Source organism: Scardinius erythrophthalmus (genome assembly GCF_964197995.2).
Source record: "Scardinius erythrophthalmus genome assembly, chromosome: 5".
Lineage (NCBI taxonomy): Eukaryota > Metazoa > Chordata > Actinopteri > Cypriniformes > Leuciscidae > Scardinius > Scardinius erythrophthalmus.
This window is the reverse complement of record NC_138225.1, coordinates 31237748-31254540: the sequence shown is the minus strand read 5'-3', so window position 1 is coordinate 31254540 and position 16793 is coordinate 31237748. Positions and strand designations below refer to the sequence as shown.

General features: G+C 36.9%; 1 protein-coding gene across 3 annotated transcripts in view; it reads left to right on the top strand.

Annotated features, from left to right (window-relative positions):
• Window positions 1–16793, top strand: part of slc4a4a (solute carrier family 4 member 4a) — a gene marked incomplete at its 5' end in the record, with an annotated part of 66124 nt that overhangs the window by 47455 nt on the left and 1876 nt on the right. For 2 of the 3 annotated variants that reach the window (XM_081367078.1, XM_081367077.1), the window contains 13 exons: window positions 149–323; window positions 2912–3045; window positions 3992–4263; window positions 7499–7569; window positions 8396–8581; window positions 8853–8966; window positions 9945–10106; window positions 12969–13147; window positions 14456–14528; window positions 14650–14718; window positions 14949–15122; window positions 15360–15524; window positions 16685–16764. In XM_081367078.1, coding sequence (XP_081223204.1) covers window positions 149–323; window positions 2912–3045; window positions 3992–4263; window positions 7499–7569; window positions 8396–8581; window positions 8853–8966; window positions 9945–10106; window positions 12969–13147; window positions 14456–14528; window positions 14650–14718; window positions 14949–15122; window positions 15360–15524; window positions 16685–16764 — 1854 coding nt within the window. Of the gene's footprint in view, window positions 1–148; window positions 324–2911; window positions 3046–3991; window positions 4264–7498; window positions 7570–8395; window positions 8582–8852; window positions 8967–9944; window positions 10107–12968; window positions 13148–14455; window positions 14529–14649; window positions 14719–14948; window positions 15123–15359; window positions 15525–15950; window positions 16045–16684; window positions 16765–16793 lie in introns of all 3 variants that reach the window. The other variant, XM_081367079.1, reaches the window with a different exon arrangement.

Sequence of the window (16793 nt, the reverse complement as noted above, 5' to 3'; positions counted from 1 at the left end):
ATTTAAATTGTATCCCAGATTTTCAGATTTTTGAATCCCACTGTTCAAAGTGAAAAAAAAAAAAACATATTTAAATAGAGGAAACAGGATAAGATAACCTGTAGATATTTAGTATAAGAATTAACTCGTATCATATTTTGTTCTTCAGGTTTTGTGGAGGCCTTATTCTTGATGTCAAAAGAAAAGCCCCCTTTTTCTTCAGTGATTTCTACGATGCACTACACATCCAGTCTTTGTCTGCCATTCTTTTCATCTACCTGGGAACAGTAACCAATGCCATCACATTCGGAGGATTGCTGGGTGACGCCACAGAGAACATGCAGGTAAAGATACTACTGCAAATCATAGGAAATTTCGTTTCCTATTGTGTGCCATGGATGTGCCATATGCTCTTTCTTCTAAATAAGAATCAGTCCAACCTTGCCAGAGATTACAATGTAATTCAGTGTGGGTCAATCTTTAACTGACGCATACTGGGGGCACCTTTTTCTCTGCCCTCTTTTTGAAATGTTACCTCTAGTTCAAAGGTCATGTTAGTAAGTTAAAGTCTCACAGTTAATATATTTAGCTGTTTTAAAGGGGTCATGAACTGGATTTTTTGGATTATTTTATAATGTTTCCTGAGGTATAATTATAATGTTAATATGATTTTTACATCAAAAAATTGTCACAATTTAGAAATAAATGGCTATTTCCTATCCTGATTTTAGCCTCTGTTTTGAATGCTCTGTTTGAAGGGGCGTGTCTGCTGTGAGACTTCAGTGGAAACGCTCACTGCTGTGATTGGCTGACATCTTTGCATATGAAATAAGTAATGCATGTGGAACCCTCTCGAATTCTTTAACTACGTTTTTACTACTACAGCTGTCGAATATGCTTATAGTATTATATTTAGATCTATTCCCAACACATGAAAGGTTTCAGTGATGAGTGATGACAGACTGTCTGTTTAACGCGTGAACACAGTGATCTCATCATTGCAGCGCTATTTCTGCACTCTCATGAATGCTTTCACCATAAATAACAATGCAATCACAATGTAAATACTGTAAGAGCTTCGTTGTGCAGTGTAACAGCATCATTGATGACATACTTGGAGTTATGGCAAGTATCCAGATAAACTCGCGCTGTGTGATTGACAGCTTCAGCGATTGTAAGGGGAGTGTTCTTTGATCGCTTTCTGTGTATAATTTAATCACAATTTAAATAATAAAATATTTTCATGCTACTAAAAGAAATAATGTGAAGTTGATCGTTTAGTTACTGGCTTTGATGCATAAACGGTATTAAACGATTTTGAGACAAAGAAAATCGGTCTGAACTTGAATAATTACACATCAGAAATCACTGATCAAAGATCAGGCATTAGAATTAACGTGGTTACTTACATGTTTGTGGTGTTGCTGACGGATCCATATCGTAAAAGTCTGTTTGCAAAGCCTGCGCCGAAATTGTGACTGAATTACCAAATAATCCACAGTGAAATGTACCGAATACAAACAAATATTGCACTGCTGAGACTTTCACATAGTTGAGAAAAAACACTTTCCTAGCATTAATATAATTTGGATGGTAATGTTATTGATCCTGTTTCGATCTTTTCTCGTTCTCGTGTCACTATTCACTAACGCACCAGTGGGCGGTGCAAAAGATGCTGTGATGTAGACGTAGGCGTTGATTTTCTTCTGCAAAGACGGTCTTTCGCTGCCCTATGATAGTCATCATAATTCGCTGTCATAATTCCGTTTTCTGGCCTTGTTTTCAATAAAAGCTATTTTTGAAATAACAAGGAAGTTTCGAGTTTTGAAACAGTATATTTTTATAGTATAGGGACCTATTACCTGTCAAATGATCAAGGAATGTTTGAATTCTCAGTTCATGACCCCTTTAAAGAAAAATGCTGAGATCTACTGCACATGTCGTTGGCTAGTCAATATTTTAGCTCAGGGAAACACCTCAGTAGGTCAGCTAGCAAAGTGGTGTCATTTAGAGGGATCAATTTATTTTTAGATACATTAATTTATGCATAAATAATGTAGATTACATTAAATGAGGAAATTAATTAAGATGAGGACTACAGTGTCTGTTTTGAGTAGTCCAGAGTAGATCAGACTCCCCTTATTGATTACATTTACGTCAAATTAGTTGACAGGACTATTTTAACCACCAACTGTTGTTTGTCATTTTACTCAACAAAAGGCTTAAATCCTTAATGAAGGTGTAGCAGGCTTTAGTCACAGTTTTTGATAAAGGTCAAAAGACAGATGAAGTGGTAATAATATACCACAATCACAGGCATTCTCATTTGGATGGGATTAGATTCTCAGGCGGTGCCTGAGTTAGCCATTATCTGGTAATTTTTACTTAGATTGTGTGAGAAAAACACAAACATGACTGATTCAGATGGGATTTAAATTGCAGAGCAAACTGTAACATGAGGTCACATCTCGTCAATGGCAGTTCATCACAACAGTTCTCATAAGCACTATTTCAGCAGGATTAGTCTTCCAAACAATATTTGGATTTCAGTTATAAAACAGGACATATGTGAATTCATTTACTAAATTGGACATGGCTAGTTATTATTGAGGAGGGAGTGTCTGTTGTCTGTTGCCATTTCTGTGAGTAACTTTGAGTGAGCTGAAAAGCAGTAGGCAATTTTCTTTGTGAAATTATCCCTTGCAAATATGTGCAGCTTGTTTCTTCTCACACATCCCCTGTAAAAATCACAAAGTATGTCTGTGAACGATGATGAATTTCCTTTAACCTCCTCAGGGATAGCTTGTCCCATCCAAATATGGATTTAAACATGCTTAAACAGACCTTACTTGCAGGGAACGTGATTGTGACTTAGCTTCAGTTGGGTTTTTCCATAACCCTTTGACTCTTCTTCATTGTGTGTTGGGTGAAGGGTGTGCTGGAGAGCTTTCTGGGTACAGCGGTCACTGGAGCCATCTTCTGTCTCCTGGGTGGGCAACCGCTGATCATTCTCAGCAGTACGGGGCCAGTGCTGGTGTTTGAAAGGCTGCTCTTCAACTTCAGCAGGTGCTTGATCATCTTTGTTCACAATGTAACATCACAAACCTTTACAGGCGGCCAAATCCTTGACAAAATTCAAGAAACAGCTGAAAATTTTTACATGAGCATTTAAAAAAAATCACTATGCCTTAATCCATCCATGTTGTAGCTTGCACTATTCTGAACACTGACTGACACATTATTTTACTAGCACTTCTCGTGTTTATTGCTCCCTTAAGATAAATCGCTTGTATTCCTCATTTGTAAGTCGCTATGAAAAAAGAATAAATAAGTAAATGTAGACGAACTAACTGACCATTTTGTAATTAACTGAAACTAATATTCTGTAAATAAAGCAGAAGTGTTCAATGCATAGTGATTTCCATTGCTGGTCATAGATACACTACTGTTCAAAAGTTTGGGGTCATTCAGAATTAAAAAAAGGAAAGAAATACATACTTTTATTTATCAAGGATGCATTAAATTGATCATAATTCACAGTAAAGACTTTTACCATGTTCCAAAAGATTTTTATTTAAAATAAATTCTGTATAACTTTTAAGAATCCTGAAAAAATATCAGTTTGCACAACGATATTAAGCAACACAACTGTTTTCCACATTGATAATAAGAAATTATTCTCGAGCAAATCACAATGATTTCTAAAGGATCATGTGACTGAAGACGGAAGAGTAATGGCTGATGAAAATTTTGCTTTGCCACCAAAGGAATAAATTACATTTTAAAATATATTCAAGAATAAAAGTTAGTTTTAATTGTATTTATATTTTACAATATTATTGTTTTTACTGTATTTTTGATCAAATAATTGGAGCCTTGGTAAGGGACTTCTTTCACAAACAAAAACCTTACCGACCCTAAACTTTCGATTGGTAGTGTACTTTTCATTGCTGTATGATTTGAAAGTGGGGGGGACATGAGTTAATTTTCTGTTCATACTTTTTTTCTGCAGGGAAAATGACTTTGACTACCTAGAGTTCCGTCTTTGGATTGGTCTGTGGTCGGCCTTCTACTGTCTGGTCCTGGTGGCCACTGATGCCAGCTTCCTGGTGCAGTATTTCACCCGATTTACAGAGGAGGGCTTCTCATCACTCATCAGCTTCATCTTCATCTATGACGCTTTCAAGAAGATGCTGAAGTTTACCCATTATTACCCAATCAACCCAGACTATAAAATCGATTATGTCACGCAGTATGACTGCATGTGTATGGCGCCCACTGATGGTAAGACCTGATACTTCTCTTTATCTGGTGTTTTCTTGTTTCTCAACTAAACCTTTATTCATTTGCAAGTTTGTAAACTTACCTACATTTTTCATTTTAAATTATTAATTGTCTTCCTAAGCCTTCCATATGTCCACACCAGATGCAAGAAACGATGAGTGCTGACCAAACAGAGAGAAAAAAAAAAAAAACGATTACTGATGCATATGTAACATTATTTTGCTCAGTGAAGCATATATTATGTAGCACAAAGTGACCTTTTTTCCCCTTGGTTGGGATCCAAAAGGTGCTACTCTGAGCTCAAATGCAGTGACCATATTTTCATTCCCCTGCTTGGCTACCTTGTAGTTGAAAAGCAATTTTGCCTGAGTATGAATTGAAATTTTACTGATACATAAATGGAAGCAAAATAGTTTGATGGGGATGGATGTTTATGTCTGGCATATGATCCAGCTGTTTTTGAAAACTGCTGTTTTTGAGAGGTGTCCAGGTCTACATCTGGCAAATGTTTTATAAATATGGCCAGCATAAATATTTAACTTTTTCTTTTGTTGTACTATTTCTGGTCTTAATCTTTTATCTTAAAGTCCCTCATTTTATCCCTTAAATTCATCTTTGATCCCCAAATGACAGATAAAAAAAAAAAAAAAATTCTGCCATTGAAAATCATTTCTTCATGCCTTAAAATAGATTGAATGTAACTCTACACCCTTGGTTAATTTAGTTTATGCGGAATATGCAAATGAGTCCCCGCCTCTACTCAGTCTAGCTCGGACCTACCTGATCCACTTGGTCAACTTTACTGTAGTGAACGCTGCACAATGGCAAGTAGAAATACTGGTTTATTTCAGCCATATGTTTGAACCAGAACCTGAATAAGAGGAAGAGTGAATTATACAGGCTCGTCTACAAGTCGACCATCATATAATTCACCCGCTATTTTGCTAAATGTACCAGATTTTTCAAATCAAAAGAAAAATATAATGGGAAAACCTGGCTTCTCTTGAGACTCCCCTGCTTTGCAGCTCAAGCCCACCAGCATGTGACGATATTGGTTACAACATGTTTGCGACGTAGATAACAGATATCTTTGGTAAACTGCGGTTTTGAGGAGAAAATACTCAGCAATGGTTTTGACTGATGGATTTGCACATGGTTCGTCTTAAAGCATATTAAAACACCACATAGACATATAACAACATTAACATTTTTTTTCTTGGATATAATTATAGTGGTGCTATTCATTTAATTTGAATGACACAGTCTAGTGCTCCATATGGTTTACTTTTGCAACTGCACTGCCCAAACACAATCACAGGTGTCAAGTCGCAAGTCTTTTGTCACAAATCCAAGTCAAGTCTTTTGGTAATAGTTTCTAAACACTACAGGTTTGTTTCATAAATATTATAGAAAATCGGAGTCTTGAAGACAGTCTAATTCAAGTCTCAAGTCAGTGGTTGACCATTTTTAGGTCTCATTAATTTTTTACGAGTGTCAAGTCTCAAATTTGACTGTTTACAAGCCAAGTCCCAGATCTCATGTTACTTGTTTTTGATTCAAGTCACAGATCACAAGTCAGTTGTACAAGTCACTTTTTTACGTCTAAAGGTATAGTCACATTTATTGTTGTTTGGCAAATGTTTGCTGTTAATTTCAGTAGAAATCCACATCCATCAGGAATTAAACATGAGGGCGAAAGATTTCCCCGTGCAAATTTTGCAAAGTTGGTCATGTGAACAAGTTGTTCATGATGTACAGTGCACTCGTTCATTTTATATATATATATATATATATATATATATATATATATATATATATATATATATATATATATATATATAATTTTTTTTACAGTTACATTGTGTACCTTTAAATCTGCAGGATTGCAGTGTTGCAGTCAAGTGGAGTAGATTGAATACTTTTATGTTTTGGGTGTATTACATATTGATTTATGTTTTTAGAAAAGACATCACAGACTGACGTCATATTACGGCCATTGCTGTGTCCATAGAAATTTTGCTTGCTCAAATCCTAGTGTTACCGCAGCTCCAGTCAAGTCAGTTTTTTAGTGATTAAAGTGCAACTTGATTTTCCATCTCTGACACTACTTGCTGTCGTCTGTCACTTTACATGTATTTGTTTTTGCATGCAGGTTTAATATTGGTGTGAAAGAATGTGTTAGTCAATTATCACACTTCTAAACAATGTCTCCACTGAGGCCGTTTGATATGCAAACCACTGAACAATTACAAACTTTGTTTTTGATGTTCTGAAGTAATAATTAATTCATTTCTTTGTATTGGTGTGATATTTTGTGGCACTGGTGTTGACATTCACTTGTTGTTCACAGATGATAGATCTGTTTATTGTGCTAGTGGCTGTGTGTGTGGTGGCCTCAGTAGGAATGAAGGAGCGATCTAGGGGCGGATGTGGACGTGATGCAGTTTGGGGTTAATCTCCTCCATGCTTGTGGTGAATTAAGACTGCACAGAGACCGGCTGGCGGGTGGTTTTCTCTTCCACTCACGCTGCTTTCCTCTAAACCGCTGTTTGCTCCTCTTCGCCCTCCCTCGACTTCTCTTCAATTCGATGGCGCAGAGGGAACAACAGCTGTGTGGAAATTAGTTCCAGTTAGGGGAAACCAGCAAAGAGACTCTTTAAAGATTGAGTCGATGAGAAGTGGTGAATGTTTTAAGTGGTCATTGCGGGGATGTTCAGCACGTGTGCTTTATTTAACTTAACTGCGACCGTGATAAAATGTTTTTTCTTGTGTGAACGTCTGCTTGTGAAATCTGTCATGTGTTTAAAGTTTAAGTGGCCATTAAACTCATTAAAGCATTATCTACTGATCCTACTGATGATATGAGTCATAGGTATTTAGTCACTTGTCTCAGAGGCTAAATGTGGCTATAGGATAAATAGAGATCATCTTGAGTCTTGAGTCAAGAATGCTAAATAGTACAAATGAAAAATATTATTCATTTACTACAGGTAAACTTATTTTTTTTCCTTTTGCATTTTTCAAATGTATTTTTATTTGCATTATTTTTTTATTTTACATTTATAACATTCAGATTTTTTCTAAATCCTATTCTCTCCTATTCTAAAGTTTATTTCCAGGTTTTAATAGGATTTTTATTTCTTTAGTAGTGGAATCAGATGTTTGAGCCCCACTGTATGTTTTTGGTTCTTTCTGAAGGCCGCGTTTGAAACCTTTGACCTTTTGTGTTTTTCAGGCAATTCTTCAGATGTGTACACTGATCCAAGTGATTCAACATTTATCTGGACTGTAAATTACAGCGATACAGTAAGTGTTTCCCTAAAACATCACTGAAATATGTGTAAAGGCTGGAATAACCTTTTTTTTTTACAGATTTTTACAGAACATTTTTACAGATTTTACAGACTTGCATTATACGCTTGTCGACTTTGTAAATGGTTACAGAGTAAAACGACTGCAGATCACAAAAAACATGCACCGCATTGCGATTTTCTGTGAAAACTGTCCAAAATCTGCAGACTGGCTCTGACTTTCAGCAACTAGCGTTGACTCTTCCAGACTGCAAAACTTGTGGTAGTGTACTGTATTCCAGTCTTAAGACTTGTTAGATTCATTGAGGTCACCCAATAGAACTTACACAACACATTGGAGAAAACTTCCTTGTTCTGGTTTTGTTCAGAAAATGCATAGTGCTTTTTAATCCTTAAATTGTTGTCTGTTTCCTAAAACATTTTCTCTAGACATGGCTGACGTTTTGTCCTCTTCTATAGCCAAACCAATCTCCCAGCTGCGAATAATAGAGAAAGATTTCTATGACAATGGTTCCATTCAGATGGAGTCCTCAGTTTGAGATCAATGAAACATAATGCCCAAATCCATGCCAACATCTTTGTGACTGAATGAGCCATAGCTCATGTTTCGCACATTTTGTGTAAACTTGAACAGTAACAGAGTCATTGTCCAACTTCAGAGAGGTTGAAGACAACGAAAATGAAACTAGAGAGCGTTTGATGTTCTGTAACAGTCTTTGTTCATAACAGAAGTGTCTGTGAATGAACTGAAATTTTATTTTAAAAGTCGACATCTTGTAGGTTTGATATTCTGATCATGTATTTTTGTGTCATTTGTATAGCGCTTGAATGCCAGCTGGTCCTCCCTGTCAAAGAAGGAATGCCTGAAATACGGAGGGGAGCTAGTGGGCAAAGCCTGTGACTTTGTGCCCGACATCACCCTCATGTCCTTCATCCTTTTCTTTGGCACCTACACCTGCTCCATGTGTCTGAAGAAATTTAAGACCAGCCCCTTCTTTCCTACTACTGTAAGTAGCCACACTCTCAATCTGTGGCATGTTTGTGATGGATTTGTCAATATGTGGCTCTAATCATACTGCATGTGTTGAGGCAATCGATATTGAGCCAAACCCTGCCTCTAATTCATATACTGTGGGCAGGTAGACAATTGTTTTGAAAATTCAGTTTCTGATCCTAATCAATACGGCAGTTTAGCAATACAGGCAAGAGACTACTGATGTGTGATGCACACTACATAGCTCCTAAAAAAGCTTTTTTTTTTTGTTTTTGTCATCTTAGGTTAGGAAGCTCATAAGTGACTTTGCCATTATCCTGGCCATTTTGATCTTCTGTGGTGTCGACGCTCTGGTTGGGGTAGAGACGCCAAAGCTCATAGTGCCAAGTGAATTTAAGGTAAACTTTCTGTTCATATGGTCTGTCTGTTACTGTAAAGTGATGTTCCTTTTGAGGTGCACTTCTAAAATTGCTACTGTTCAAATGTTTTGGGTTGGTACATTTAAAAAAAATAATGTTTTGAAAGAAGTATCTTGTGCTCACCAAGGCTGCATTTATTTGATTAAAATACAGTTGCATATAAATATTGTGAAATATTACCATTTAAAATAATATTTCTATTTGAATATTTTTGTAAATATAATTTGTTCCTGTTAAGTCAAAGCTTAATTTTCAGCATCATTACGCCAGTCTTCAGAAATCATTCTAATATGCTGATTTGCAGCTCAAGAAACATTTCTTATCAATATTGAAAACAGTTGTGCTTCTTAATTCTTTTGTGGAAACTGTGACAAATTTTTTCAGGATTCTTTGAGTATCAAAAGAACAGCATTTTTTCAAAATAGCAACCTTTTGTAACATTACAAATGCCTTTATAAATGTCTTTTAATGCATCCTTGTTGAATAAAAGTAATAATTCACATGCGTCCTTGCAAAAGTCATGTGGAATTATGAACTGCTTCCAAACATGGAAGTCATTATGACATTGACTTATCTTGACATAATTAGTTATTTTTAATTTTTTGGTCATTATCTGGTAAAACAAACTAAATGAAATCAGTAGCGAACAAGCTATATGTTTTAGTCACTCTCTAAATAGAATAGCCTGAATAAATAGCCTAGTCAAGAGATTAATTGTTCGGCATTGGATGTTATTTATTTGTATCAGATATATTGGGGACAGTGGGGTGTTTCTACCCAGGTTACCTGAGGGTCTGCTTAATAGCAATGGATTTTGTTCAGGAAGAACAAATATCACTGTACATTGGCTGGCATACTACTTGCCAATCCACTCAGGACATTACCGTTTGTATCCTGTAAACATTTGCCAAGTGCCACTTCCGTGATCCTCAAACTGCACTCCTTTCATGTCCTCAGCCAACGAGCCCAAACCGTGGCTGGTTTGTGCCACCGTTCGGAGGGAACCCCTGGTGGGTGTACCTGGCAGCAGCTCTGCCTGCCCTGCTGGTCACCATCCTGCTCTTCATGGATCAGCAGATCACCGCTGTCATTGTCAATCGCAAGGAGCACAAGCTTAAGGTAGGCCTGCCTTGAGTCTGCTGTGTGAATCTCTCCCAAGCCAGCTGGTTTATCACGCTCACTTTGAGCCACCCAGGACCACAGGAAACACTCACAGTGCCAGGGGGGTGGACTTTATCAGGATATTTATAGAAAGTCTCTTACAAATATAGCCTTTTAATCTTTTGTCTGGAGGATGTGAATCAGCACTTGGAGTTATTCAAACAGATGGTCTGAGAAACTGATACAAGCCAAAGGGAGAAAAGCTGCCATAAATAATCCAGGAATTAATATTGGTTAAATTCTTAATTTGAATGGAAAACTGAAAGAAAAGAAGTTAGATTTTGTAATGTAATGATTTTAATAGCTAGATAGGCTTTGTTGATAATCAAGAAATATGAATTAAAAGTATGAATTATAAGTCAGGGTTATTATACAGTATCTAACTGAAACTAAACTAAAACCATAAAACTTATTTCATTTCAGCTAGTTGCCAAGGGGAACTTTTATTTTATTTTAATTTGCTAAAATGTACTATGTACTGAAATAACTAAACTGAAAAGAATGAATAAAAACTAGATAGACATGTTAATAAAAATGTATAAAATGAAAAACAAAATTACAACAAAAAAAATACTAAAACTTAATAAAACAGAACATTATTAATTATTAAATTATTATTAAAATTATTAAAACATTAAATATGAATAAAATCAATAATAGGATCTTTATCCTAAAATAATATTATTATATAATATTATATAAGCGATTTCACCCCACCATCACACTTTAGGTCCACATTGTAACATATTCTGAGTAGTGGAACAAAGAGGAATTGTGAATCAGACAAAAGCAAACCATTTATTTTCTTGTGGCCTGTAATGTGAGACTAATCTGTGTCCTCTCACTATAATGCCTCCCCACTGAAGAACTCCTATTGTCATCTCTGTGAGAATTACACTGCCCTGAAGACATATTTTACTGTACATTTGTGTGATGTAGTGTAGTTTTATGCAATAAAAACATAATCGTGTCTATTATATTTATAAAATCAAAAATGGATGCTGCCTATTGGGACCTTACTTGTTCCAATCCTTAAAGGGGTCATATAATGCCATTTTTGTACAAGCTAATATGATTCTTTAGGGTCTAAATTAAAAGTTTGTAATATAATTTAATTAAAAATTCTCATTAGTATTGTAAGAAAACACTCATTTTACCTGGTCAAAACAGCTCTGTTTTCAGCACGCCGTTTCAGTGCATGTGTCTTTAAATGATAATGAGCTTTGCTCACCCCGCCCCTCTGTTCTGTGCGTACACCGTTTGTAATAAAAACACAATAACCATAACGCGTTGTTCATTATAAACGTGGGATTATGAATTATATTGAGAATGTCATACATAGAAAACATGCCGTAATGTACCCTGAGTGTAAACAGCCGCATTCATCGTGAAGCGTGCTAGCGATTTGCAAAGATTAATATAAATATTAATATAAAGGTTAATAAAATGTTACACTCACTCACTTCTTCTGGAGGTGCAGCAGGAACACGAATAGTTGGTACCGATCCTTTTTTCAGGAGCAGCTTCTTAGCAAAACCAGCTTTATAATGTTACTGACCCTCATTTGTAAAGCAGTCTGGTGTGTGAAATGATTCGCGCAAACATGAAAGCATTGACGTTGATCGTGGGGAATATTCCCTTCGAAAACAAACTCAGCCACTGCGTCTTCAGCGGTTCAGATTTAGGAATATCAAAATGACTGCTGTGTTCCTTATTACACCCAAGAACAGAACACCACAATCGCTTAGACGCCATTCTGTTCATAGACAGTGCTCCAGCGTATCAACAATGACCGCGCCGGTCCACGCGGACTATGATTGACAGCTCGCTCACGAGCAAGGGCGGGTCTGTGTTGAAACACTGCTGTCAATCAACAATCGTGGGAGGGGCGTCGATTTTGTGACGTCACAAAATCGAACGGCTTGATTTGAGATGGGGGGAAAACATATAAGAAGATTAAAAAAAAAACACTGGATGGATTTTTATCATTTTATGATGGTGTACAGGCACTGCCAACACACATTTCAGTACAATCAACTTGTAAAAGTGCATGTACCATTATATGACCCCTTTAAAACCCACCCTAATCGCCTCTCTCCAAGCTGATACACGATGGGAATAGGAAGAATAATAGGTCTGGGAAACGGTGGATTTTAACTTGAGACCTAACACATCAAAAGCTGAATCTACCATGTTATCCATACCACTGTCTCACCAACGCATTCTCATCCTTGGGCGTCATATACTGACGCTTTTGACATTTCGTCTACATCCAACGCACATGGCACCCTTTAGCGTCAATATGACACGCACAGAGCTTTGTTCGGTTATGGGTAGGTTTAGGTCTGGGGTAGGGTTAGGGTTACACCGCTAGGAGGCGCCTTCTGGCCCATATCTATCTGCGTCTCATATTGACGCTAAAGGGTGCCATGTGCATTGGATGTAGACGAAATGTCAAAAGCGTCAGTATATGACGCCTTGGGATGAGATCGGGCTTGTCTCACTCACTAAATTGTAAATTCAAAATTGTCATGTTTTTGTTGGTTTTAACAAGACAACAGTCCACTATTTTTATGACGCTTTGTTTGTTTTGGACCTTGACAGACATGATCAAGACATTGGAAAAAGCTAAAGAGCTCTTTAAATTATGTTCAGTGAAAAAATAAATAACAGCATACAGGTTTAGTACTACAAGAGGCTGCTAAAAATAATCATTACTGGGCAAACTGTTCCTGCAAACTGTCAATGACATCAGTCATCAAATGTTTTTGATTCCTCTAACAACATTTTGTGCCCATCCTTCATCTTTGTCTCGATCAGAAAGGTGCAGGCTATCATCTGGACCTGTTCTGGGTGGCTGTGCTGTTAGCGGTGTGCTCTTTCATGGGTCTGCCATGGTATGTGGCCGCGACAGTTATTTCCATTGCCCACATTGACAGCTTGAAGATGGAGACTGAGACGTCCGCCCCTGGCGAACAGCCAAAATTTTTGGGTGTCAGGTATGTTGTAAAGCATTTAAAAGATGAGATGATTTCTTGTGTATTTTTACAGTGTCATAGATCTGACTATAACAGCTTTTGCGTTACTCGTTGACTACAGTTTTGGGCTCAGTGGGGCGCCTTTTAAAAGTCTGCTTGTTGGACTGAACTCTAGGGGGCTTTATTGATGCAGCTGTAAGCTGTACAAACGAGAACAGGCCTAGGTCTGCTGAAAACACATTAGCAGTATTTAGGTCGTATTTTTAACACTTCTCTGGTTTGGTTAACCATTCGGTTAAGTGTTTCAAATAGTAATGATAATCAATATTTCCATTAGAAGTAATCATTCATAATTGGGGTGGTGGGGTCTGATGGTTAAGGAAATGTGCTGGTAACTGCAAGGTCGCAGGTTTAAACTCGTAAACTATCACCTTTACGGCCCTGACCAAGGAACTAAACTTCAAGATGCTCCAGGGGGACTGTCACTGTTATAAGTGTGCTGCAAGTCACTGTGGATAAACGTGTCTGCCTGTTGAGTTTTTCCTATAATTAAAACAATAATACACTACATGTTTGTTTGTCTAAGATGATAGTATGGCTATATGAGATTATTGATGTATACACACTAGTAATGGGTGCAGCTGAAAAAGCCAACCCTGTAATTATAAGGTGGTGCCCACATACAGTACCGTTCAAAATTTGGGGGTCAGCAAGATTTTTATTCTGCAAGAATGCATCAAATGTATTAAAAGTCTCTTAGGACATGTATAATGTTAATAGTTTTTTTTTTTTTTTGTAAAAAAGCATTCATGTAAAAAAACATTAATGTAAACGTGTAAAAAAAATTCAAACAAATGTTCTTTTCAACTTTCTATTCATCAAAGAATCCTATAAAAATATATTATGGGTTGTAAAAAAAGAAAGAAAGAAAAAGCAGCACAACTGTTTTCAACATTGAAAATAATAATAAATGTTTATTGAGCAGTATATTAGAATGATTTCTGAAGGATCATGTGACACTGAAGACTGGAGTAATGATGCTGAAAACTCAGCTTTGTACAAAACAGTAATTTTAATTGTTATAATATTTCACTGCATGTTTACTGTATTTTTGATCAAATAAATGCAGCCTTGCTGAGCAAAAAAAAAAAAAAAAAAAATAGCATTAAAAAATCTTACAAAACAGTATTTTTGGCCATGTCATCAGCTGAAATGACCATAGACTGCAAAACTCTTTTTTTTTTTTTTTTTTTCTCTGTAATATTTATTTATTTTATTTTATATTTATTTTATTTTATATTTGAAATTTTGCAATTGTCTCCTCTTCAGGGAACAGAGAGTCACTGGTGTCTTTGTCTTCCTTCTCACTGGTCTGTCTGTCTTCATGTCCCCTATCCTCAAGGTAACGATACAGTGCATCCAGTAGCGTTAAACACACCGCTGCGTGTCTGTTTACATTTTCTTTTCTTTTAATTTTCTCAAACCCACAATGGCTTTGAATAATGAATAATTATTTCCCGTAGTTCATACCCATGCCAGTGCTGTATGGAGTCTTCCTCTACATGGGTGTTGCTTCACTCAACGGAGTGCAGGTGAGTTCATTAAAAACTGAATTGGGAAAGCCTATGACATTACATTTTTGGGATGTAGAATTATAATTCAAATTTGAATCTAACAAAGTAGAATTAAACCCATACACAATATCATGTGGGGTATTTCCAAAAGCATGAAATCATTTAAATAATCACTATATGAAATTGGTTGATAGTAACTTAGTTGGGGAAACTGACTTTTTCGAAGAATATTACTCTTTGGTTCTCAGTTTATGGACCGACTCAAGCTGCTCCTCATGCCTGCCAAACACCAGCCAGACCTGATCTACCTGCGGCATGTCCCACTGAGGAAGGTCCATCTCTTCACCTTTATCCAGGTGCTCTGCCTGGCGCTCCTCTGGGTCCTCAAGTCCACTGTGGCAGCCATCATCTTTCCCGTCATGGTTAGTCACCTCTTTCACCTATTTGCGATTTAACACACATTAATACTAGAAGCAGACGTGGCTGCAAAACCGAGAGCTTCAGGGCTTTGAAGAGTGGCTAAAAATTACTCGTCAATTATTTCAGCCCACTAGAAACAGACACTCAAGTGCAATATTTGTGCGAACCACTTCTGTTTCATCATCTGTAGTGTTTGCACTAACTGAAAAGGCACCATTTGCTGTATTCTAATTGGTCAGATCTTGGCTCTGGTTGCTGTGAGGAAGGCCATGGACTATGTCTTCTCCCAGCATGACCTCAGCTTCCTGGATGATGTCATACCTGAGAAGGACAAGAAAAAGAAGGAGGATGAGAAGAAAAAGAAAAAGAAGAAACAAGGGAGCATAGACAGCGACATGGAAGATGTAAGTTTCCTGAAAAATGCCACAAGCTTTTTGATTTTATATTACTATTATGAACACTTTAGATTTTGAGAAACAAGTTTAGCTTTAATTGATAGCTTTATTTCCTGTGCATGATACACATTAACGGTTGAGTAATTGATGATAGATGTTTATTTATTCATTTATTATTTTTATTTATTTATTTTTTTTACTTGAAATGGCTCCTATGACAAAGCAAAAAGATGGGAAATTAAAAAGTACTAAGCACCTCAAGACATTTTGTATGATTGTCAGAAAGCTATGAATTTTCTATGAATGCTTTTTTTTTTGTTTAGTTCAGTTTAATACTATGAATATTTGGGCGGTCATGAAAGAGGAGGTGTGAACCACTCTGGTACATGTAGGTTCAGCTCCTAAAACACTTTCTGACCGTTTCTCCCTGTGCAGTCTGACTATCCTTACAATGAGAATGTCCCCAGCATTAAAATCCCAATGGACATGATGGAGCAGGAGCCTTTTTTAGGAGATAAGGCCTCTGACAGTGAGTAGACCGGACCCGGGGCCTCAACTCAACTTGTACCTCTTTAATGATTCAGCTCGAACGTTTTGCTTTCTCTTCCTTTCGCATGCGGTTCACGCTACCACTTGCTCCTCTGTCACATAATACCTGTGAACTATGTCAGTCCTCTATGGCAGATGACAGCTTCATTACTTCTCGCCTGTCGTGATCATTTCTGTTTGCATTTACTGTGATTTTGTGTCCTGCTAACATGAATTCAGTGATCATTTTAACACTTATATCCTCTTGAATATTTTGTGCCCATCCATCTGTCTTGTTACATTAGATTAAAATTAGTAATTTAGCATGTAACAAGATGTCCTCTGTGATTTATTTTTTACTAAAACGTTGTAGTTGTATTAGAATTAATAATTATCTAATGGAAATGCTAATCAAAAATAATCCCATGAAATCCCAGCACTCACTCGATATAGAATCCTTAGACACCTTTAGAATTGAGTGAATCTGCTTCTTTTGTTGTTGTTGCATGTATCCGCTGTGAAACCTGTGCTGGCGCCGTTCATCCTGTATGGTGTGAATGCATGATGTTGGTGTACAGTGCTGGTGTTCAGAACGTGAAGTCATGCATGTGCTAATAATGGACCGTGTGTCCCTCTTGCAGGAGAAAAGTCCCCTTCATTCCTTGACCGATATTCATCGTGCTGAGAAGCGGCACTACTTTCAGAACAGCCCGATGTCAAGGTATGCATCTGTGTGCATTAGTAATATGT